This window comes from Lissotriton helveticus, chromosome 11 (assembly GCF_964261635.1).
Source record: "Lissotriton helveticus chromosome 11, aLisHel1.1, whole genome shotgun sequence".
NCBI classification, from domain to species: domain Eukaryota; kingdom Metazoa; phylum Chordata; class Amphibia; order Caudata; family Salamandridae; genus Lissotriton; species Lissotriton helveticus.
In genome coordinates, this window is record NC_136072.1 from 747228679 (window position 1) to 747255010 (window position 26332).

General features: G+C 48.4%; 1 protein-coding gene across 2 annotated transcripts in view; it reads right to left on the minus strand.

Moving 5' to 3' along the window:
- Positions 1–20387: 20387 nt before the first annotated feature.
- The window catches only part of LRRTM4 (leucine rich repeat transmembrane neuronal 4), a 1979041-nt gene continuing 1973096 nt past the window's right edge, over positions 20388–26332 (minus strand). The window contains exon 4 of one of the 2 annotated variants that reach the window (XM_078666618.1): positions 20388–21455. In XM_078666618.1, the coding sequence (XP_078522744.1) occupies positions 21231–21455 (225 nt within the window). In that variant the 3' untranslated portion in view covers positions 20388–21230. The remainder of the gene's footprint in view (positions 21456–26332) is intronic. The other variant, XM_078666619.1, reaches the window with a different exon arrangement.

The following is a 26332-nucleotide window of genomic DNA, read 5'->3' on the forward strand; positions in this document are numbered from 1 at the left end:
CCATCAACTCAAGGGATTCCCTAAAATTCTCTGCTTCCTGGGCGCTAGGTAATCTTCTTTTCTTCTGCTTGCTTTATTTACAAAGTCCTTTAACAATCGACTATCAGATTTGTGGTTGCAGCTTCAATAGCATAGTTCAATATTTCCAAGCGAAGAGTGTGCTCTTCATGTGCTGTTATCGTTGTACCAAAGTCGGGGAATTGCAATTCTGTAAGAAACATGTGCTTTAACTTGCTGAGGCGGGGAGGTCTGGGGAGCACGAATGTTAGTGACCCTTCTTGTTCGACACCGGGTACCAACAATCGTATTTCCACGGTGATAATGGGCTCAGAACTGGACACCACCACCGCTCGGATCCTCCCTGTCTCCGGTTTCACAGACATTTGTCGCCAGATATGTCCACTCAGGTGTGGAGTATCTTCTGTTAGGCACACGCACTCTTCTTGACCTTCTTCGGTCCGGTGCCTCAGCGCCCTGAGCACCTTCTTCTGGGTCTGAGTCTTCTGATATCGGAGGAAGGGTTAACTCTGGAGTTGACCTCAGGCTAGAGCTCCTTCTTTGCGGCCAATTAGCTTCTCCACGTGCCCTTCTACTCCTTCTCCTTCTGGTCTGTTCTCGCTCTCTTTCAGACCTGTCAGGGTCAGACTCGTACTCCCAGCTATTTTCTCCTTCTGTAGCGTCTTCTGTTTCGCTGTTGTACTGACCGTCCTCAGCTTGGTCAGACTCGTTCCCTGCTTCCGCTGGCACCTCTACAGCTTGGCTAGCTCCCTCTATGGCTTCTTGGTCCTCAGCTGGACGTCCATCCGAGAGAGGAGCTGTTTCCAGAGGTGCTGGAACCCTTTTCGTATGCGACGCGTGGATCCAATTGGGCAGGCCTCCCACCTTTACAGCTGTACTTGTGATCAGGATGACCTGGTAGGGCCCACGCCAACGAATATCCAAACAGCTTCTTCTCACATGTTTCTTCACCAGGACCCAGTCCCCAGGATACAGGTCATGGCACGGGCCCTGGCACGCTGGAACCTCTGCAGCCTGCACCTGAAGGGACACAGAACGCATGGCGTCAGACAGCCCCTTACAATAGTCCAGGATCATATCATCTGTGATATTTAACAATGCAGTAGCTGGAATAGATGGCAGCCTCATTGCTCTCCCCATTAACACTTCATGTGGTGACAACCCTGTTCTTCTGTCTGGGGTACTACGAAGGCTCATGAGGACTAATGGCAGGGCATCAGGCCAACTCAGGGTCGTTGAGGAGCACACCTTTGCTATCCTGCTCTTGATCGTCCCATTGATTTGTTCCACAATTCCTGAGGCTTCTGGTCGATAACTGCAATGGAGCTTCTGGTCAATATTTAGCGCAACACAAATCATCTTCACAAGCTCGCTGTTAAAATGTGTTCCCCTATCTGATTCCAAAAAGGCCGGCACCCCGAAACGAGGGATAAGTTCTCTAAGCAGTAACTTAGCCACTGTGAGGGTGTCGCACCTACGTGTAGGATATGCCTCAACCCATCTGGAGAACACACAAACAACCACCAGGACATAGCGAAGGCGGTTGCATCTTGGCATTTCAATGAAATCTATCTGCATTCTATTGAATGGACCTCCAGACCTTCCTATGTGACTTAGTGCAACTGGTGTTCTTTTTCCTACGTTCAGCTGCTGGCAGGTCACACAACGCTGGCACACTGCTTCTGCTGCTATTCTAAACTTAGGATTGTACCAAGTCTGTCTAAACACTCTCAGCATAGCATCTCTCCCTAAGTGTACTGGACCATGTATGAGTCTAGCCATTGGACTCACCATCTCATTGGGCAACACTGCTCTGCCGTCTGCTGAGACCCAAAAATGGGTCTCACCCATTACACATCCTGCCTTTTCCCATGTTTCCTTTTCTGAATCAGGAGCATTTTCTTGCATGGTTGACAATTCATCCCAAGTATCAACAGTTTCCAGTATCATGGCTAATTCAGTTCTTACATTTATTCCACCCACATCCACCTCTGTGAAAGAGTAACCTTGTTCTGCGCAATACCGCGCAACTTCATCAGCATATCTATTGCCTTTCGAAACAAAGTCCTCATTTTTGGTATGTGCGATGCACTTTACAACTGCGATACTTGCTGGACATTGCAATGCTTCTAACAACAAGCGCACAAACTCTCCATTGCGAATGGGAGAGCCTGAAGAAGTCATGAACCCTCTTTGAGACCATAACTGCCCGTAATCATGAACTACCCCAAACCCGTATTGGCTGTCGGTGTAGATGGTGACTCGAATTTGATTGCCTGCTAAGCAAGCACGTGTCAGGGCAATAATCTCGGCTACCTGAGCGGAGTTTACTCCTTCCAGGCACCCTGCTTCCACAACTCCTTCAATTGTACAAACAGCATACGCTGCTCTCAATTGCCCAACTCCGTCTCTTACACATGAGCCATCGACAAAGAAAACTTCGTCTGGGTCGGTCAGTGGCTCATCTACGATGTCGGGTCTGGGTTTGGTGCATAGTTCAGTCACATCGAGACAGTCATGGTCTGTATATTCATCATCATCATCAATATCATTTGGAAGTGGCATCAAGGTAGCAGGGTTCAAAACAGAGCATCTCTTGAGGGTCACGTTCTCTGCAGCAAGAATAACTTGCTCATAGCGCGTGAGCCTGCTGTTGGTCAGATGCTGTGTTTTGGTCCTGGTCATCAACAGTTCAACAGAATGTGGCACGCACACCTCTAACGGGTGCCCCATGACAATATTTTCACATCTCTCAATGCTGACACCCGTTGCAGCAACGGATTTGAGACATCCGGGCAACGCTGCGGCTACTGGGTCTAAAGTAGCCGAGAAATAAGCAACTGGTCTACGGGCATTCCCATGGATTTGGACCAACACAGACAACGCACAACCCTCTCTCTCACAACAGTAAAGAAAAAATTGTTTATTGTAATCAGGCATTCCCAATGCCGGAGCACGACACAGGTCCTCTCGCAACTGTAGGAACGCCATCAAACAGTCTTTGTCCCATGGTACCGGATCACTCACCTCCTTGTGCGTCAGTTTTTGCAAAGGTTTTGCTTTCAGTGAAAAGTTCACGATCCACTGTCGGCAATAACCCACCATCCCTAGGAACATCCTGACCTCTCTCTGGGTCTGAGGCGCATTCATTTTCATGATCGCCTCTATCCTGTCTGGTGACACTTTTCGTTTGCCTTTCTCAATTCTGTGTCCCAAGTACTGCACTTCTGTCAGGCAGTACTGCAATTTTCCCGGGGACACCTTGTGCCCATTGGCAGCTAGGTGATTTAACAAAGCAATGGAATCTTCCCTGCAAGCTTCTTCTGTTTCTGACGCCACAAGGAGGTCGTCTATGTACTGGACCAGAACTGACTTCTGGGGCAGCACTAGACTTTCAAGATTTTTCTTCAAAAGCTGGTTAAAGATCGATGGGCTCTCTGTATACCCCTGAGGGATACGACACCATGTTAGGACGCGATTTTCCAGCTTAAATGCGAAAAGAAAATGGCTATCTTCGTCCAAAGGGATCGAAAAGAAAGCCTGACAAAGATCGATCACTGTGAACCACTCTGCTTGGAAGGGAATCTGAAACAGTATCACTGATGGATTCGGTACCACTGGACAACATGAAACGACTATGTTATTAATCTTTCGAAGGTCCTGCACTATCCGAAATTTCCCATTTGGTTTCTGCAGACCCATAATCGGGGAGTTACATGGACTACCCACGATTTCTTTCAGTATTCCCTGTTTAATCATGGACTCAATCACGGGTTTTATGCCTGCAATCGTTTCTGGAGTCAATTTATACTGGGGTGTTCTTGGGAACTCAGCATGCGGTTTCACTACAATTTTCACTGGGTCCACCCCTTTGACCAATCCAATCTCTTCCCCAGTGAAATCCCATACCTCTGATGCCACTGTCTCTCTCAAATCCCAGGGAAGCTCGTCTACTGTCAAAGTAGGGTACAGCTCCACGCATATTCTAGAGTTTGCGACTTTGAAATCTGCATCATCATCATTTGTCAGTACCTCCACTCCCTGAGGTGTACAGTATATAGTACAATTTAATTTACACAACAGGTCTCTTCCTAGCAGACACACAGGGCTTGAATCGCAAACCACAAACTGGTGCTCATCGCTGTACTTCCCTATTTTCACCTGTACCGGTTCTGTCAATTGGCTGGTTATTCTCCTGTTTGCGACCCCTACCACCTGTATGGTCTCTCCAGACATGGGCAGGTCTGGAACTGCAGCTGATCTGATCGTGGATCTAGTGGCTCCTGTGTCCACCAGAAATGTCGTAGGGCACCCTGCTACTTCTGCTTCAACATAGGGTCCCCTCTGATCTACCTCTAAGGCTGCCCCGAGGGTGCAGTCTTCTCTTTCCACTCTCTGTCCGGTTAATGGGTCCACATAATAGCATTCTTCCCCTTCCACAAACAGGGGCATTTGTCTATAGGTCTTACCCATACTCCCTACTCGAGGAGGTTGCGGGAACTGGGCTCGGGGAAGAGCCCCCCCCCCTTTGAGCACCTTTCCTTGGTATGGCGTTACCCCTCTTGTAGGTGCGCTCTGGACCTCTTCCTCCTCTACCTCTTGCTCTCCTATCTCTACATTGTAGGGGCACTCGCGTTTCCAATGCCCCAACTCGTTGCACTGGTGGCACCTAGTCGTTTTCTTCAAGGTAGCTATGTCTATTCTGGGTCTAAAGGTGGAACTCTCCTCATTACCCTTGTTCTGACTGTACTGCTTCTTTCCTCCGGTACCTGTCCCTTGCTGCTGTTGCTGTTGGCCCCCCTTTCCTGCTGTCTGCAATTGTACCACCATCAGCTTTTCTTTTAGTTTCTTAGCCTTGGAGTCTACCTCATCACAGCAGTACCTGGCATATCTCAGTATTTCATCTAGGGGTTTACTTTGCCAACAAATCGAGTGTTGCTGAATCATTAAACTAATATCCGGTCTCAGTCCCAGGACGAACTTGGACACAAATTGCCCTATGTCTTTTGGATCCATTACATCCAAGCCGCTATACTGTTTAAATGCCTTCAGCAATCTCTCGTAATATTCATGAACTGTCTCTTTGGGTTCCTGTCTTGTTCGATCTATTCTGACCCAATCTATGTCTTGCATTGGCACCTTCTCTTTCAGCCAAGTCATCACTCTCTCGAATTTTGCCATCACAATCTCAGACGGCCCATTAGTCTTGGCATCTCTCTCTGGCTCCGTTGTGGGCCACTCAGCGCTAACCTTACATGCTGTCCACAGGTCTCCAGGTACTACAATGTCGAACAGCGTGTTCAGATCTATCCAAAGGACCTTGGAGATTTTTACAAATCTCTCCACTTGCTTGTACCACTCCACAGGGTTCTCTCGTAACTTGGGGAAAGAGGTGGTAAAAGCAGCTAAATCTCCCCTACTCCAAGGGACATGTACATAGTTCCCATTTGCAACTTCACGCAAAGGGTAAGCTTCTATTCCCTGCTGTCCTGGTGTCATACCAATCATGCTTCTTCTGCCGGTCCCTTTCTTGGACCACCTCTCTTCCCACTTATCTAGTGCCCTCCATGTCCTAATTCCAGTAATCAGTTCCCTTATGTGTGTTTTCAGCCCAATCGTTCTCCTCTCATCTAGGTCCCGATCTGAGTAATGTAGCCTGTGGTTACCCTGTAATGCTTTGGTTCTTGACAAGTCCACCATATATTTGCCTGCTAGTTCGACTAACTTCTCATGGACTGCTCTCGCCTTTCGAGTGATGTCCTTTGCCATATACAGTATTTCATCCTGTTCATACATTTCCATTCTTTCTAAAGGCAGGGTACCATCTACCATGTCATCCAGATCTGACCTTAAGCTGGAGACATCAAGTCTCTTGGCTTTTATCTCAGCTCGCAATATGTCTTTTGAAGGGGGCTCACTGGTCTCCCTCCCATCCCAACTTCGAGCTCTTCGTTTGGGCTCAGGAGAGTTAATGGGTGGCCTCCCTCGCTCCCATCTCTCCAGGTCCCATGCTCGGCCATCCGATCTTGGAAGGTGATGGAACACGGGCCTGTTATCCCTACTCTCTCTCTGCCCACTCTCTTCTCCTTCTCTCCTCTCACCGCACACCTCTCTGTTATTTTCCCTCTGGTCGCTACACTCCCTTTGCCTCGTATCACTCAGTATCCGATACGATCCTTCCTGGTTCCCCATATTCCCTGGGCTGCGCTCATTTCTGTCATCACAGGGACTATGGTGCGACCTCTCACAACTCCCATTCAGTTCTCTGGTGCCTGGCACACAGTGTGGACACTTAAAGCTGTTCCTGTACTCTTGTGCTCTCCTCTCCCCTTCACTGAGTATTGGGCGCGCCACCCCTTCACTCCCGGGGCCCCCGTTTTCCAGGTCTGTTCTACCTCCACTCCGGGCCCAATGGGTGACTCCCCTACTCCCTCTACAGTCCCACTCCGGGCTACTCTCCCCAGCCCCGCAGTGAGTCCGTGCTCTGCTGTCCTGACTTTCCCTTTCAGCTTCCGCAGCATTGATGCACTTTTGAGCCTTCACTGCCTCATCCCACTGCTTCATGTACTCATTTAGCTCTTGAAAGGATTTTCGTCCAGATCCCCTCAGATCCATTGGCCATCTAGGGCCCCCAGGATCTCCTCCCGGGTCCCCTGCTGTGTGCATCGGTGTACTCCACTCTCTGGGTATCGGCATCTGACTTGGGGAATTAGTGGTATCGTTCCTCCTAGCCTTCTCTGCTCTTTCTCTGTCTTTCCGTACCCGTTCTTCCCCTCTTGCTCTTTCTTGGTCATATATCGATATTATAGGACCTATGGTAACAGGTACTTGTAGTGCATCTGGTAATGGGTAGGATGTGGCACTTTCCGTTTCCGGCGCTCTTTGTACCACAAACCTACCGACCACCTGCTGCACCTGACTAGGCTGGAACAGCTCTTTCTTTGGCTCAGGATCCCACTGTGAACTGGGAAGCGGTCTATGCTCTCCTGCAATGCCCCCCTTTTCTCCTTCAGTATTCTCGACCTCTCCCCCTGCTTTATTATATGGGGGTGGCCTGTCTGTCAATAATCTGTTTATCAGGCTATCCTCTGTTTCGCTCTCATCATCTTCTTCTAGGGGACTTTTATTTACTGGCGCCTCTAACACTGGGTACAGTTTATTTATTTCCAAATTATGCACTCTCCATCTTTTAGCATCTGCATCCCACCTGGCATCCTGTACTGCCCTTACCGATCGTTTCACCCTTTCTTGTCGTCTGTTCATATTCTTTTCATGCGCTGCCCTAATCCATGCTTCAAGAGCTTCAAACTGAGTTGGTCTAGGCAAGGGTCTAATTGAGGTCATGACTGATTTTAATCGATGTAACACCTCTAGTCTGAACGTCCCGTACTTCGGGAACGTCAGTTCCTCATTTCCTTCAGTAATCTTACTCCACTCTGATATCCAAAGGATCGTATGCAACCCAACATTTACTGCCATATAACGAGCTGGCGTACCCTCCGGCGGGGCTTCTTCCCCTTCATACGATCCTCCCTTCTCTTTCTTAAACAGCGCTTTCAACCATTTAAAACACTTCATAATTATGCGCACAAAATCCAGCCTCGCTACTCTGTTTACTTCCTGATGACAATCCACCAATCCTGTCGCGGCTTTTCTAGCTTGGCCTATCACAGCGCGGTCTTTTCTCCTGTCGGCCAATCACGTCGCGACCCTGTGTGACGTGTTCGCTAGCTGGCCTATCACAGCGCGGTCTTTCTCCGGTCAGCCAATCACTGCGCGACACCACCTGACGTCTCTTTTCTCCGCTTCGCAGCAGCACCCCTCCTTTCTCAACTCGTCTCCCGGTTATGCATGCGTCCCATTCATACACCGAAAAATGACTACTTCCGACCAAGCGGTCACTTCTCTCGACTGTACGTCCACAGTCTATCTGTAATTGTCAACACAACTGACGAGATGTCTATCGTCTCTCTGATAGGTTGCTTACACACACAGTAACTTCCGACCAGCGTCCGTTACTCACGCACTCACTCTTACGTTCCCCCTATCTCGGTCTCTCGGGTGGTCAATGGTACCTCATGACCCCCTTCACACTAGTTGACAATTACTCTGGGTGTCCGATACACCCGAACCACTTAAGCTCTCCTTGAACTTAAGATTTCCACCGGTTGCGCGCGCTCACAACCTGTTCCACAGTCACTCTACAGACATTCAACTCCGCCAGACATTACAACATAGATACAATACAAAAACACCGCAATCTAACACGCATAACCCTTTATACTCACTCTCGACCGATACTGCTGCTTTTTCTGTCTCACGTCATCCGGATCTTCATCTGCGGGCTGTTCTTCCGATCATCGATTTCTAGGGGCCTTGGGGTAAGCTAACCTGGCCTAGGTCACCGTCCTCAAGAAGGCAACCATCCTCTATAGCTACCAACTGAAAGGGCGAGATTTTGATCGATACCTTATATCTATTGATCCAAACCTCGATCTGGTCGACTGAACCTTTATTGCCTGTCTGTAAGGAAAGAAAGTGCACCTATTTCCAAGCTAGTTCACCCAAGAAAGGACTCTACTCTCAAAGATCACGGACAACTTCTAGTTTTCAAAAGTTTATTGTAAAGATATAATGAGCTGCAAATACAGGCATCTCAGAATGAGATTCACGAGATACACAGGTCCAATTACATACATGTGCTCTCGAAAAGCCCTCAGACGAGCGACAGAAATCACTAACACAAGTTCTAAAAATAGCAAAGCTATCAGCATAGACGCATATCTCTCCTTCATTTAGGTTGGAGGAAAAAAACACACAGGTTAGGCGTCCCTACCCTGTTCTAGATGGTATCCCTACTTAACCAAATCCCAACCTAACAAAGGTGTCAGCAGTGAATGACCCCCAAGGGAAGTCACTCACTCTAAGTCTCTTGGTGAAAACCTAAAGTTCTCCAGTCATGACCCCTCTCTGCCTACCCATCCACTCTCTTAGGGGTCCTCAGGTCTCTGCTCTAACTCCACCCAGGGGTGCTGTCCCTAATACAAAACAGTCAACAACATTTGAGACGCCCCTTGCGAAACGCCTCTCACGTGGTGCAACTTCAGGCTTTTTCCATGATGCTTTGTATTGGGCCTCAGACGTTAGAGTTGACCTTGCTTCTCAGATTCTTCTCCGGCCCGCTGATACCCCTTAAACATTCCAAAACCCTCCTCCATGTCTGGGCCGTCTACTGAACAGACCTCTATTCATTCACTTATAATTGGATCCCCCCTTTCCTGTTGCAGACAGATATCTGCCGCCAAGAACCCAACTCTCATAAACTTCTAAAAAGGCTTGCAACATTTCTCAGCCCAGACATGTACGTGTAAATCAATGCTAAAACATTTCAGGCCTACAATATTTCTCATTATGATTATAGCATTCAACTTCTTCATTTAATTAAAACATGTTAATACTCTTATTCTATTATTAAGTAAACAATTCTATAAATCATGGCCTATTTAATGCAATGACCAAAAACCTTAAAACAATCTGTGTCGTGAAAAGAACCACCTTCCCTTTCCCTCCAGCTCTGGCCCTAAGGCCTACCACGTTCTGCGTTTTACCGCATACCATCTTATGTTGTAACAGCTTCACGACATGGATTCAAAATAATCACGTCTAATAAAGTCATATAATGTCACACATTTCTGTATTAGTTCCACACCTACTTAAATCTCTACATTAGCTATACATTTTTTAATATCCTTGCAGGTACTATTAGCACTCATGGCATTTCTCTTCATGACTTGTGCTTACTATGGGTAAGTGTGATGTACTCATACATGTAAATCAGTTTGCGCTCTCTCAGAAGTGTTTTAGTGTAGTTTGAGAAGACCAAAGTGGTGTTTAGGTCTCGTGCCTAGCGATACACTGCGCAGCAGTGTTCGCGCAGCTAGAGTCCTTTTGTCCGAGTTTTCGAAATGGACCCTGGAAATGAACACGCTTGTGCGTGTTTATTTTCTTTTGCGGCCTGCTATTGGCCTTTCCCTGCGTGTACTTATTAAAAGTTGCACACAATAGGCCAGAAGCGGGCGCATAGCTCTGCCCCTGGCCTATTGGTGTCTATTACGCGCACTTCTGCCATATGGTTTCAATTATCTTGCCCAGACACAGGCGCGATTATTGAAAGCATATGGCGTGTGCGCGCACCACTCACGGCTTTGTACAAACACATCACAAGGTGGCCGCGGTGTCGCAGTCAGTAAATTGAGGAGGCGCTGGGCCGGGGATGTTGCTTCATCCTGGTAGCTGAGGCTACGGCTCGTGACTGGGGGCTGACCCTGCCGAAAGAGGCGGCCGCAGGCTGTGAGCGCGGAGCAGGCCGTCGATCCCAGGTATAGCACAGACAGCCTTCCCACGCTCCAAGCATGCATGGGCTGGTAGCGTTCGGCAGGCGCTGAGCCATAGCCAGCGACGACCTGGTGTTCCCCTGTTGTGTGCCTGTTACACAAGCTGTCACGTTATGTTTTCTCTGTCAACGAGTTGCTATGTTGGATGTAAATGACGCGCACCGTGAATGTTGTGATCTTCTGCTGTGCGATCTGCCATCCTGTGCCCGCAAAAGTGAGGTTGAGGTACAGAGCGGTGTGTACAGAGCAGTGTGTACAGAGCAGTGTGTACAGTGCGGTGTGTACAGTGCGGTGTTTACAGTGCAGTGTGTACAGTGTGGTGCGTACAGTGCAGTGTGTGCAGTGCAGTGTGTACAGTGTGGTGTGTACAGTGCAGTGTGAACAGCCAGCACGTCTTTGGGAAAAAAAGGAGCGTTCTTGAAAGGCTAGCGTGGCTGGGGCAGTTAGATGCGAGGCACAGGCCTTATCTGGGACAGTCCCCTCGGTGCTTTAGAGGTACTGCCATCTCCTGGATAGCCTCAAACACAAGGACACTCCACTCTCCCCCAACCCCTAGTGACCCCCCCACAGGGTTACAGCTGTACACAGAGTACCTTCCCGGAGCGACGGGCGCACCCCCCTTCATCCACCGGTGGCCCTGGTGCTCCTCACCGAGCGTCCACCCAGCCTGCGCCTGCCGGCGGTCACACGCTGCGTCGGCGCACAGGGCCAGGCATCACAGGGGCCGCTCTCCTGTAATTACCCCTCATTATCCCTGGCACCGTCAGGTGTGCTCACCGCTCTGCCATGTGCATGGCCCCGTGGAATGTGCGGTGCCTGGGAGGGGGCAGGGAGCCACCCCACTGCCACCCCGGATGTGCCAGCACAAACAAATAGCGCAGGTGTGCGAGGCGCAGAGCTGGCCTCTGAGCCAACAAACACAGCCCCCACCTGCCCCCAGCTTCCGTCCAGCCAGACATATCCCTGGAAATGCATGTGCCCTCTCACAGATGCCGGACACGCACTTACAGCCACTGTGGCCTCCGGGACCGCCGGGTTCTGACCCCTGGGAGTGCAAACATGGCACCTAGGTGCCCCGGGACTCCCAGCGGATGCTGCAGACGCTTCTACCAAGCATGTGAAAGTGCAGAGGAGCACACGGCTGGCACTGGCAGAGCCTAAAGTTCACACCTTCTTTATGCTCACGTGATGCCTCCTATGAAGCACCAGCGAGGTCTACAACCAGGCGACCAGTGGCGACCACCAGGCCAGACTGGCATGGGCCACCCTGGGCCATGAATCTGAAAGGCTGCCTGAGGCGCATGCGCGGGGATTACTAGAAGCCGGAAACTACGAGCTCCTTCTCTTGTGGAGTGACATCTTATGGCCACTCTGCATGTGCACCCCACCACAAGCCCCGGGATGTCTGGTGAAGGCTGTGCGAATGCGCACGTTTGTGTCCTCCCGTCCATCAGACGAACACATATGGGTGAATACTTACTGAAACAGTGCCACCCTGTGGCTTCTGCAGGCCCCATGGCCACCCTCCCCAGACAGGACCATGCGAAGACCTTTAAACTACGAACATGTGTCGTAAGCTCAGTGGGTCCGGCGCCGGCTGCGGAGCAGAGGTGCCGTCAATGCCTATGTGTGGCCATGGAGTCTTACATGTGCCTGGAAGTCCGAATCATCCACCTGCAAAGGAACAGCCGATGCCAGAGCTCGTAAAAACATGGACCACATGTGTTCCTTTAAATTACGAGACAGCGCTGAGAAGAACGCTCTGGGTGCTATCTGGTAGTCAAATCCTGGAATAACCCCAGCCCCTTCAATTCAGGGACTCGAACAATAATCAATGTTTCACGAAGTTTATTTGGTAGCGCCAGGGCTCTCTGAATAAAATGCAAACAATTGCAATAAAGCAAAGCTCCACACGGGATTGGGTTCAACAACAAGAACAGTTGGGCAAAAATTTAACATAACAGAACGCTCTTCACAGCTCAGTAAGCAACACCATATCCACCCTTCGGTGGTTGTAATCAACAGCCTGTCCACCCTTCTGTGGCTGAGAGCAGCACCATGTCCACCCCTCTATGGATGTCCACCCTTCTGTTCCTATGAGCAGTGCCACGTCCACCCCTCTGTGGCTGTCCACCCATCTGTGGCTGTCCACCCCTCTGTGGCTGTCCACCCCTCAGTGGCTGTCCACCCTTCTGTGGCTATGAGCAGCACCACGTCCACCCCTCTGTGGCTGTCCACCCCTCTGTAGCTGTGAGCAGTACCACGACCACCCCTCTATGGCTGTCAATCCCTCTGTGGCTGTGAGCAGTACCATGTCCACCCTTCTGTGGCTGTGAGCAACACCACGTTCACCCCTTTATGGCTGTCCACCCTTCTGTGGCTGTGAGCAGTACCATGTCCACCCCTCTATGGCTGTCCACCCTTCTGTGGCTATGAGCAGCACCACATCCACCCTCTGTGGCTGTCCACCCCTCTGTGACTGTGAGCAGCACCATGTCCACCCCTCTGTGGCTATCCACCCTTCTGTGGCTGTGAGCAGCACCATGTCCACCCCTCTATGGCTGTCCACCCCTCTGTGGCTGTGAGCAGTACCATGCCCACCCTTCTGTGGCTGTGAGCAGCACCACGTCCACCTCTCTTTGGCTGTCCATCCTTTTGTGTCTGTGAGCAGCAGCATGTCCACCCCTCTGTGGCTGTCCACTCCTCTGTGGCTGTGAGCAGCACCACGTCCACCACTCTGTGGCTGTCCACCCTTCTGTGTCTGTGAGCAGTGCCACGTCGACCCCTCTGTGGCTGTTCACCCTTCTCTGGCTGTGAGCAGTACCACGTCCACCCTTCTGTGGTTGTAATCAGCAGCCTGTCCACCCCTCTGTGGCTGTGAATAGTACCACGTCCACCATTCTGTGGCTGTGAGAAGAACCACGTCCACCCCTCTGTGATTGTGAGCAGTACCACGTCCACCCTTCTGTGGCTGTGAGCAGTACCACGTCCAACCCTCTGTGGCTGTGAGCAGTACCATGTCCACCCTTCTTTCGCTGTGAGCAGTACCACGTCCACCCTTCTGTGGCTGTGAGCAGTGCCACTTCCACCCTTCTGTGGCTGTGAGCAACACCACTTCCACCCTTTTGTGGCCATGAACAGCACCTCGTCCTCCCTTCTGTGGCTGTGAACAGCACCACGTCCACCCTTCTGTGGCAGTGAACAGCACCACGTCCGACCTTCTGTGGTTGTAATCAGCAGCTCGTCCTCCCTTCTGTGGTTGTAATCAGCAGCACCACGTCCACCCTTTTGTGTCCATGAACAGCACCACGTCCACCCGTCTGTGGCTGTGAGCAGTGCCACGTCCACCCTTCTGTGGTTCTAATCAGCACTAGGTCCACCCTTTTGTGGCTGTGAGAAGTACCACGTCCAGCCTTCTGTGGCTGTGAGCAGTACCACATCCACCCTCAAGGCTGGCAGTCTCTTTTACTGCCAGCCTTGCTCATCGTTAGCAAGGACTATACGTTCAAAGTGCATGTTTATGTACCGATTGCAGGTTGTGAGCAGTACCACGTCCACCCTTCTGTGGCTGTGAGCAGTACCACGTCCGACCCTTTGTGGCTGTGAGCAGTACCACAGCCACCCTTCTTTGGCTGTGAGCAGTACCGCTTCCACCCTTCTGTGGTTGTGAGCAGTACCACGTCCATCTCTGTGTGGCTGTGAGCAGTACCACATCCACCCTTCTGTGGCTGTGAGCAGTACCACGTCCACCCTTCTGTCGCTGTGAGCAGCACCATGTCCACCCTTCTGTGGCCGTGAACAGCACCACGTCCACCCCTCTGTGGTTTGTGAGTAGTGCCACTTTCACCCTTCTGTGGCTATGAGCAACACCACTGCCACCCTTTTGTGGCCATGAATAGCACCTCGTCCACCCTTCTGTGGCCGTGAACAGCACCACGTCCGCCCTTCTGTGGTTGTAATCAGCAGCTCGTCCTCCCTTCTGTGGTTGTAATCAGCAGCACCACGTCCACCCTTTTGTGTCCATGAACAGCACCACGTCCACCCGTCTGTGGCTGTGAGCAGTGCCACGTCCACCCTTCTGTGGTTCTAATCAGCACTAGGTCCACCCTTTTGTGGCTGTGAGAAGTACCACGTCCAGCCTTCTGTGGCTGTGAGCAGTACCACATCCACCCTCAAGGCTGGCAGTCTCTTTTACTGCCAGCCTTGCTCATCGTTAGCAAGGACTATACGTTCAAAGTGCGTGTTTATGTACCGATTGCAGGTTGTGAGCAGTACCACGTCCACCCTTCTGTGGCTGTGAGCAGTACCACGTCCGACCCTTTGTGGCTGTGAGCAGTACCACAGCCACCCTTCTTTGGCTGTGAGCAGTACCGCTTCCACCCTTCTGTGGTTGTGAGCAGTACCACGTCCATCTCTGTGTGGCTGTGAGCAGTACCACATCCACCCTTCTGTGGCTGTGAGCAGTACCACGTCCACCCTTCTGTCGCTGTGAGCAGCACCATGTCCACCCTTCTGTGGCCGTGAACAGCACCACGTCCACCCCTCTGTGGTTTGTGAGTAGTGCCACTTTCACCCTTCTGTGGCTATGAGCAACACCACTGCCACCCTTTTGTGGCCATGAATAGCACCTCGTCCACCCTTCTGTGGCCGTGAACAGCACCACGTCCGCCCTTCTGTGGTTGTAATCAGCAGCCCGTCCACCCTTCTGTGGTTGTAATCAGCAGCACCACATCCACCCTTTTGTGGCCGTGAACAGCACCTCGTCCACCCTTCTCTGGGTGTAATCAGCAGTACGACCACCCTTTCGTGGCTGTGAGAAGTACCACGTCCAGCCTTCTGTGGCTGTGAGCAGTACCACGTCCACCCTTCTGTGGTTGTAATCAGCACTACGTCCACCCTTTTGTGGCTGTGAGAAGTACCACGTCCAGCCTTCTGTGGCTGGGAGCAGTACCATGTCCACCCTCAAGGCTGGCAGTCTCTTTTACTGCCATCCTTGCTCATAGTAAGTATGGACTATACGTTCAAAATGCGTGTTTATGCACTAATTGCAGGTTTTAAAAACAAATTAATAAAAGGCCTTGCCATTTACAATGCCAATAGCTCAAACTTTAATAATGCAAGACCTATTGCATTGTAAATGTTTGTTTTATCTTGTTTGTGTCACAGTGCCTATGATGTTCCGTGATAGATGGGATGTATACGTTGATAAGGAGCCAGAGTATGGATGGAGAAGTGGGTGAAATCAGTGTGGCCTATATGGGATACATTTTAGTACAGGCTTCACCAAAGAGTAGGTCGCAAGATACTGGCAGCTCTCCATCTAACAGTAAGTAACTCTGCCTACTAATCTAGAAGCTTTTGCTTGGCATATATATGTGTGCCAAAATAGAAAATGTTGCATTCATGACGAAAATGGGTGTATTTTCAAAACTCCTAAGCTGATGTGTGAAGAAAAATGGTTAGATTCTATACTTAAAGCTTAGTATTAGTGTTACCTTGCTGCCAGCGTCATTCAAGCTGTAGCTATTATGTATTACCTATATAAAGACATTCTAAACTGACAAAGCCTTTTTACATCACGACTGGCTACCCTGCCTGAAGCACTGAGGGGATCATGGCTAGTAATCTTGAATGGTGTGACTACCTATGTAATCTTGCCTGATATCGCTTTTGTAACACTAATATTATCATTGGCTCTGGATGATTTTGATTCATCATAAGTAGCTCTTAATACAGAAAAGGTTGGAAACCCCTGTTTTAGTGCCTTGGGTGTACGACACATACTACTTACATTGTGTCACTGCAGATGTGTAGCTGCACCTATGCACTGGATGACTGCTTTCATTGAGTGTGGGTTAAAGTGGATCCCATCAAATAGAAACAGTCCCACCATCTAAAAACCTACCTGAGGAGGGGACTTCAAGCTCATTTTATACACACCCAAGTCTAACTTGGCACACACAATACAGGGGAAGATGTGTCTTGAAAGGGTGGTGTACCTTCCACCAGCCCCAGTCTGTGCAGGTAACAGTGGTGGGGCGGCGGGCCCAGGTAATGGGGGGATTTTGAGGGACAATGGTGAGGTAAAATTCTGCATCATCTTTCGAAATTCCCCCTTAGCCGGCCCCACCGCTGTTACCTGCACGGACCGCTGTTGCCTTCCACTGCTGAACTGGACTGGCTCTTTGAGATTGGCCTATGTACTCCGGGCTTCCCTAGGTTAGTGCTTAGTAATGCGGCCCTGCCTGAACGTAAGAGGTTTTTGTTTTTTTTTAGATAAAGAGGAGGCAGCATTTATCTATGTATTGTTGAGCATTGTTCCAGTTTCCCTGTGCATGTCATATGGTGCTTTAAATATGATCTTTGCCCTATTGATAACAGTTGAGAGATTTTAGTGCTGAAATCAAGTGAGGAGTGTGGTTATTTTATTGATTTGTCTGACTTCCTGTTAAAAATGCTTTGGTCCTTTTTAGGTCTGCATTTTGGAGAGGGCAGATCAGATGATACTCCAGTAGTTCAACCTTGAATGATTTAGTTACTGCATGCAAAGAGCAGGATGAAGCAAGGGGAGGGAGGCCAAATATTATACACAAGTTTATTTTCACAGTGTTTTTTTGACCACTGCCTGGATTTTAGCATACGGTGATAACTCGCAGTCCATAAGCAGTACTTTAGAACTGTAAAATACATGTTTGTGTACTTGTGTGTTTGCTTGTGCGTCTTAACCTGTGGGTTTGAACAACCCAGGTCATGGTACAGTTTTACTCCTGGCTTGCCTGAGCCAAACAAACACTGTCTTTGCTTAAGCTTGTTTAAGTACTTTAGTTTGAGGGCTTTTCAAACATTTTAGAGGAAAATTTTCCTTTAGCCCACTGTCTAGCTTTTGAGACGATCAAATTGAACTTCAGGCCTAGAATAACTAATGAATATGTCATACAAGCCAACGGGTGATACTCTTACTAGTAGTGTACACGCTGGTATGTAGTGCATTTCAGCCCTTTTTGAGATGCATTTGTGTTGGACTTGGCCCTTTTTGCAGGGTCAATCCTGAACTTTTTGCCTTCCTCCTAGTCTTTTTTCTGACCTGGTGTTGGTGGTTTTAGGACTCAGGGCACTTTAGCACTGCTGTCCAATGTAAAGTGGTTGTGCTCTCTGTGGTAAACATGGCAAGATTGGTCTACACCTGTTTGGCATATTTAATTTGCCTGTCAGTCCCTTGTAAAGTGGTATCTCAGATACCCAGGGCTAGTAAATTAAATGCTACTGGTGGGCTTGCAGCGCTGAATGAGCCACCCACCAAAGTAGCCTTTCAAACCTGTCTCAGGCCTCTGCCATTGCAGGGCCTGTGTGAGCAGTTTACTGCCGCTGTGACGTGGCACCTAAAGTGCGTGTCACGTCTGTGACCCCCCTTTTACTGCATGTCAGTCTGCCCTAAAGTAGACCCTAGCAAGCCCTATGGGAAGGGCCAGGACTTTCTTTAACACTGAGGGTGTTGGTGCCCTGCAAAGGAAGATTGGAGTGCCCCCCAGAATTGGTTTGGACCAGGACTAGGCGTGTGCCAGGGGGAGAGAACAAAGACATATGGGGTATAAGTACTGGGGCTATGACCCATGAAAGTGTGCTTAATTGGAACCTGTTGGAGCTGTGTTGCTGCTGGGTGCCGGGAGGAACCGCCACAAAGGTGTGCCCCCATGCTGGAGGGTCCTGTGAGCGGCCTACCGGGGCCCAGCTCTGTCCTATGTGATTTTGGGGCTGAGAGCTCCATCCTGATTGCCCTGAACTTGGCCCTGACACGCTCTCTCGGTGTAGTTGAGAGCCCTGGTGAGTGCAGTCCCTTTCTCCTGCACCTGAGCTGAGGTGCCGTGAAGAGACCCCCGCCCCCCCACCCCCAAATGCTGGGCACTGGGGGTTTTGGAGCCAGACGGGGGCTTGAGAGCAGGATTGCCCCACAGGTTAGAGCAAGGAGTTGCGTCATTCTCTGTAAATTGACGGAGAGCTTGCACCGTATTTCTCCACGATCAGCTGCAGGCCAGAAGTCAGGCGGCGACTTTGCCTGTCTATTGGCGGGGCCTATACAGCGAGAGCAGAAGCATAGGGCAGGACGTGCCCGTCCCGAAAGTCAGGCATTGTTTGGTGAGAGGAGGGGCGTTCAACGCGTGGTCCCCGCGGCGAGAGAGATACCTGACTCTCCACTGGGGGAGTCTTGCCACTGAGTTCTGGGAAGACCCAAGAGTCCCGGACGCGCTGCAACATTGGAAAGGAGCTTCTTGGTTACTCCACACTGGGGAAAGTGGCACTCCCCTCTCACCCATCCAAGTGAAAGACAATTCCCGGTGAGTGGGGCTGGAGAGGGAGCACCGTTGGTACCGTCAGGTACTAGCGTGTTTTCTGTGACAGAGGAGTCCCAGGAAGGAGGGGCTCCCATGGCACTGTGGGTGCCGATTTTGAGGAGCACAGCTGCATCGCCCGATCGAGGGTAGCTGCAACGTGGGGGCATTGTGTTTTAGAGTCCCGGTGAGAGTGGCTTGAGTGGCACTGTGGTGCCGGGTTTCAGAGCTGCACCACAAGGTTGCGGGCAGCTGCAATGACGGGGGTTTGTTTTTGCCAACAGAAGAAGAAGGATGTGTTGCACCCTCACCCCATTTAGAGCCCTGACTATTGTGGACATAGGGCATTACGGGGAAGTCCCTGACGGGCCCCCAGAGGAAGGCCAGTTGGCCTGTGAGCACCTGAGGTGCCGGTAAGGCGCGAGGCCCTAATGTGGTACAGAATGTGTTTATGCCTAATGTTATTTTGCATAATGTGTCTATGCCAAGTGCTACTGAGGTGCACTGCTAATGTAGGATATGATCCTAAGATGGTTTATATCTAATGTGTTTTATGCATAATGTGTTTATGACTAGCGCTAATACCAGTAGTTACTGGTTGGTTTATTTTCACTACTTATGATTCTAATGGTGATGCCAGTGGCCAGATTGGCCCTGTTCTGTATATAATACCCTGCAAGGTACTACCTAGAGCCAGTTGGCACAGTGTATATTTGTGATTATGATCTAATGTGTTTATGAGTAATACAAAGGCTATCTTTTATTTAACCTTGTGTGGAGTTTCTTTTGTGGTGTGCCTAGTGTGTCGCTGCTGTGTGTGTGTGTATTGCGCAAACGCCTTAAACATTGCCTCTGGGGTAAGCCTGACTGATCGTGCCAAGCAACCAAGGTGGTGAGCAGGGGTTATCTTCAGCGTGTAACTCCCTTGCCCTGACTAGAGAGGTGGTTTCTGCCTGGCTTAGGAGCAAGCCCTAGCGAACCAGAAATGCCATTTCTAATAATATGTTTGTGTGCTTGTGAATTTACCATATACATGCAATCACCCCTAACCGCCCTTTCTGTGCCTCTTACCTGCACTGCTTCTGCCTTTGACCTATTGCTCATCATTTCTTAGTCACTTTCTGCTTGGGTCAATTGAGCATCAGCCTGCAGACTCCGAAGGCCACCATGTGGTAATTCTGTGTGTTTCAAGACAGATCTGTAGATCTAGGTTCCGGTCTCACATTCATCACTTGCACGCTGGTTGCACATACATCATTTACTCAATCAACCAACAAATGAGGGGTTTATAAAGCACAGCTACTTACCCATGAGGGTTTCAAGGCGCTGAGGACGGAGGGGGCTGCTGATCCATCTGGGCGCTGGGGTTCAGTAGCAGAGATCCTTCCTGAACTGGGTTAACGACTGGGGTTGCCTGAGGTGGAGAGGCAGGGTGTTCCAAGATCACTCCTTTTCATGCTAGGCAGAGTCCTTACACAAATCACTCACACAGTAGCCTGGCTGTGGTGTTCCAATCACAAAATATGTTTATTTCTCACCACTTTTTCACCTTGGTTTTATTGATAAAAACTACACAAAAGCTAAACTGATAATATTAATAAAAAACAATGTTACACCCGGTTTAAGAAATATGTTTCCCGAGTTTCACCAAAATACGCCCCCATTGCCCTCCCCCACCCTTTTCCTGCACGCCTGCCTTGCGTGTGTACCCAAATCAACAGGTGGCGCACTAGCCGCCCAGTACGCGGCACATATAGACTGCATCACACTTCTGAGCACTTCCTGTTGGAGTTGCAGTAACAGTAATGACTGTATTCACAATAAAGGTAATTTCAGTTTAAATAACCCTGCGCAGTAAGTATTTTTACATGGACATGCATCAAATATGCCATCGATTTACAGGGTCAACAATATTTTGGGGGGGATCCAGGTGCTTTCCCTTGTCTGGGATCTGATAGTATGAAGCTTTCAATTGGAAAAAAGCAAATGCCATAAAAAATAATAATAATAATAATAAATCTCAACTTAAACAAAGCTATTTATAGTAGTAAACACATGAACGAGAAGCCACGCCCACGACCCTTCCTACCCTAGCCCACCCATGTTCTCAGTTACCCTGTGGTTCTCTGCCTCTTGAACCGTGCGATGGAGAAAAAGAAAACTGGGAGGTAATAGAAATACACAAAGCAAACTCTTGGCCTGTCTCTTCATGTAGCTAGAGTGAAAATCTATTTCTCAGTCGTCACTGTGCAGTATTTACATCCTTGTCAATGGTCTCTTGTTTGTCAAAGTTCCAAAGCGGTATTGGCGCAAGTGGCCAGAATATGCCTCCAGAGTTCCTCGAAAGTTGAAAGTCTGCAAAGTTATAGAAAGAAGCCTTTTATGCCCTCTTTGTTTTTGCCACTAAAGTTCAAGATGGCGTCTGTGTTTGTCCTTCCGCCCCCACTCGTGTCAGTGCTGAGGTCCCCTTTGTCCTTCAGGGCATTTCCCATCACAGGGTAGGTATTCTCTCGATGTAAATGGTGGGGGCAGCAGAGCGGGCTATCGTGGCAATGTAGCTGTGGTCGCGGCTGAGCTCCAAGTTGGTGGTCTCGGCCTGATCCCGAGAGATAGCGTCATAGCCTTTGTTTATATGTCGGGGTTTATGAGTCTGGCAGTATCCCGTCCCTGGCTGGTCACAGCTGTAATATGGCACAGTCTTGATATGACGAGGAACCTGAAAAAAACAAGACATCACAATACGTCAATATGGTGTTAAGCAGAAAAGTAAAGTAACGTTCACAGTTGGCTGTTGGTTCATTATAGATCACAACTTCGTAGCCGTATAATCAGAAACAAATTGCATATTTACTGTATGCAGGTGGCTGTTTGAAAGTACACGTTATACAAGCAATTATTTTTGTTGATCTAAGAATGCTGAATGTGTACTAAGATGTCTATATTGGTTTACAAATCTGGTAATTCTTCTCGACTACGGGCAGCTAAGCTTGTATCCTTTTGCCTTTTCTTTTATGGGTAGCTTTATTTTACTTATTAAAAATATAAGACTAGTGGTACCACAATTCAATAGGATGCCAACCTAAAACCTAGAATTTCCCAATATCTTACAAGAACAACAACGGGGCAAAATGAGATACCAGCTTGTTACCTCAGAGGCGTTTTTAGCAAAAATTTTAATAACATTTGAAAGTAAGAAAACATAATTGTAATTTTGAAAAGGACATTATACAAAGTGTGTTAATCGCTCCTCTTATACGTTAGGGTGCCCAGAATTTTAAAGCCAAAAACTGGGAAATTTCACAAAAAACAGAAGAAGGACTACAATTTTACTTCAAGCAATGAGAACGCTCCTCAGCAGAAAATTACAGAACAGGCAGTAAGAACATACATAAAATATAATTTTTAAGCCCAGTAGCTTTCCTGTTAATTAAATTGCTTTGTTGAAAAAACTGCTAACTTTCCCTACTTTGCAAAACATAAAAAACACCTCCCACCGTTTTCAGTCGACCCTCTCTAAAAACCGGGACATGAGCAAAATTTCTTGAAATTTGCTGGGACAGCTCGTTAAAAACGGGGACCGTCCTGGCAAAACTGGGACGCCTGGTCACCCTATTATACGTTCACCCAACGGATCACAGATTACGGCACACTGGTAACATGAAGAGTTAAAAACAATACAAGTAACTGAGGACTAAGATGTGTTGCACCATGCACACTTCACAAGAAGAGTGAAAAGAGAAGAGGTTCTGCGCACAAAAAAACAAGCATTTGTAATGCAATCGAACTCGCATTTCTGAAAGTTAGAGCTATTGTCGCTGTAAATGACAATTTTATTTTACTTATGTTGTCCAATTTTATTACCTTTCTTTCTCAAATTAACTCATTTAATATTTCAAACAGTGCTCCACATAATGGAGTGTGAGTAACAGGTAAATGGAGACAGGTGACAAGTCATGACAGTTCTGGAAACTATTTCCAAAGAAGCAGACAGAGCACCATAGCTGAGACGGTGGCCTCTGTGCGTAAATTCGGAGACGTCCTGCTGCCATGACAACAAGCAACAGCCACCCATGACAAGAACAACCATCTCTGCATCTGTCAGGAGTACAGTCGCCCAGAGACCGGTCAAGTGCGTGCAACCTACCAAGCAGGCAAGGTCCAGTGAACAATAGTTTCATCTTGGAAAGAATATCCTACCGACTAAGACATTATGCAGGAAAGATAGCTCAGTGGTTTAATACATAAAGATTTGTCTGGAATCTGAAGACTACAAGACTGAACCAGACCGGATTTTTCTATGCTTTATTAATTCTGTATAATTGATTGTATTAACGGTAAGACTTCTTTAACTGGATCTATCAGAATATCGGCAAGAAAATGCCAACAAAACAAATGGCTAAAACAAATTGGAGCTTCTTCTAGAAATTGATAAGTTAGTAAAAATAGCAAAAACACTCATCACCTATTCTAAGACTGAGTTGATACGCCTTTCTACTTACATACACACTTAGTGGCCGATTACGATGTCATTGGGAAAGTCTCTGGATGGGATTCAGTATTACAGAATCCGATTTGAAACCCTTCTTTCTGAACGAATCATACACATTTCCCAACAATCGGTTCCAAAAGGCATTCGAACAGCCCGAGTCTTTTGTGCCAAATCGTACAGCTCTATGGACACGGTTTCCAAACAAGCGATTACGATGACCGATTCGGGCAGCCGTTCCGATTCGGTCTGCCTGACACAAAATGGCTCTCGGAATCTGTCTTTGGAGGTCTGTTGCGGGCCCCCCGTAAGGCAAAGGCATCTAGTTGGGATCCCTGGGGGTACACAAGGGACCCCTCTTCCCAACCATGCACAATGTGGCAGGCACCATGTGGTGTCTGCCACAGGGTGCAAGGTTTTCCCCAACCACCCCTTTTTTCAATGGGAGCCCGCGTTCTCGTTCAAAACACAGAGTCCCATTGAAGTCAATGCGAGTCCGCCCGAACGATGTTGGGAAGCATTTTAATCTGTCGTTCGGAGTCACAGGACCCGATTAGTTTGGAAAAGATTCCGAGACCGATTCATTCTGAACAGTTTCCGAACAACATCGTAATCGGCCCCTCAGTATGTGATCAGTGATTTTTAAGTTTTTGACTGCTGGTCATTGCAATTTATATTTATTTTTCGACGTTTGCAGAGTCTACATTTTGCTGTTAAAAGCATGACTTAGATAGCTATGGGTACATCCTCTGTTTTTCTCAGTGGGGGTGAACAAAAACAAATCGATTTTATGCTTCTGTATTTCTCCTTGTGAAAAATTACAAAATGGTGGCAGTTAAAAATCCGAAAGGTGTAAATTGAATACTTTCAGCTGCATGCTACCCTGAAATGTAAATCTAGACAGGGGTAGGGACTCGTTGAATTTAGGAAGAGGGGAGCATTCTTGATGTCCTTCTCAGATAAATAATTAAAAAGTACTGTAGCCTGGAAGGCCAATCTTTCTGTGCTTGGCATTTCAGGAAGAGGACTCATGCTAAAGGAGGTGACCCCCTTCTAAGACCTGTTTATTACCTTGTGAACTCGAAGGCACGCAAGCACATTCTTCCTGTGTTCTTTTATTCTAAGAGCATTATTAGCTATCAAACAACCAGGCATGTCTTGCGACTCTCTCAAATGCTACAACAATACAATTTTGGACAGTTGTTCTATTCTGCAACTTAATTCAAGTTGTACCAGTGAGTAAATATTTCATGTCCATCTGAGAGTCAGCTATTCATTGCTTGTCCAATCTCACAGGGCTGAGTGTTGATGAATATGTATCATATTTCTAATTTGTAGTGTTACTGTCCCCGGAATGTGATGTTCCAGGCAGCCGCAGTCGGTAGTGGGAGTACCTGCCAGGCGGTGATGTGGGGAGGAGGATGGGCAGGGTGGGGGTAGTAAATTATGGATTACAGAGGTTTACAGGTACGTAAACATATAAATAAATAAAAAGAATTTCGTTGCGCGCACTGCATCGCATTTGGGGATGCAGTGCACGCAAAGACATTTGAATTATTTATTTAATTGTTTACTTACCTGTAAACCTCCGTAAACCATAGTTTACTACCCCTCACCCTCCCCACGTCACTGCCCGGCAGGTACTCCCACTACCAACCGCGGCTGGTTCTAGGCACTTTGGAGGAGGGTAGGTCCTGCAGCACTGTCCCTAACCTGACTACGTGTCCTGTAGTTTTTCGTTGACCCTCCAACTTGCCTAAGGGGTATTGTTCTGCACACCATGGGATGGAATCACTAAGCTGCAACCATTCAGGTGCAGTATCATAAATAATGAGCGGCCATCCTTTATTAGAAGGGAGGTCTCATGGCCTTCAGGGGGACATAAATGTCTATTTCTGGTCCTGATGAAGTGCCGACTGACCCTTTGGGAAATCAAGGCACGAAACATGTCACCCTCACTTTGCATACAGCTATATAGGTAGATTGTGACCAGAAGATAGCACTACTGTTTTTATTTAGTCCTGGTACCCTTACCCCATAAAAATTGGTTTTAGGGCACCAGAGTCTATTTTAGACACACCTCACTTTTCACTTGACACACTTTCGCATAGCCCCCTCTTATGTATTCATGAATTTGGATCAAAAGATCTCCGACAAAGAGCCCCCAAGCCCGTCAGGCATTGCAGAGCCGGCAAGACGAGGAGCACCCAATAATGAAGCATGACACACTGTGTCAGGTGTGTGAGGTCATTAAGATCTGACCTTGTGGTCTCCCAGCGACAGCAGTACTAGCCACGTGGTCTCACCACTTTGTGACCACGGGACCTATGAGAAACTACTCCTACTTTAATGGTCAAATAGTACACATACCTGCAACTCAGTACGCCCATATTGGGTGAATGCAATAGATGTACCACTGCCTTAATGGTACCCGATATTTCTGTGTGAAACTAGAATGTTGTTGCGAAAAACATGCGATTAATCATGGAAAAAGGGCAACTGCGCTGTCTGTGAGGTAGAAAGCAGACAATGATAGCACTGAGTGTCCAAAATGTAAACAAAACAAAAAACACACACTCAAGTTTCTTTCCAAACAGACAGAATGTTCCTGCAAGTACTTAGCCAGATACGTACCAGTCATGGACTTCCTTCTTAAAAACCAGCAGAGACATCACAACTACTTACTGATTGCTAGCGATTTGTGAGAACATCATGTCGCACAGAGGCAGCTTCACGGTACATCAGTTTAGTTATGACTATCTGCAGTGTGAGATGTTTTAGTCTATCATTTCACATGTTTCTATACAGCTCTAGGAGGGGACTAGAGGACATTCCCCTCCTTCCGGTTCTTGTCTACCCTGTAAAGCCCTGCCCTCCCATGTGTGCTCACTGCAAGGCTTTCGAAACTATGCAGGTGGCAGCAGCGATCCTTGCAGGTAACAGCGGTGGGGCGGTGAGGCCGGGTGGGGGGATTCCGATAGACGATATTGAGGGGAAACAAATTATTTATTTAATTTTCCCTCATCATCGTCCCTCGAAATCCCCCCCTTCCTGGCCCCACCGTCAATCGCTGTTACCTGTACAGACTGCCGCTGGCAGGTGGAGGT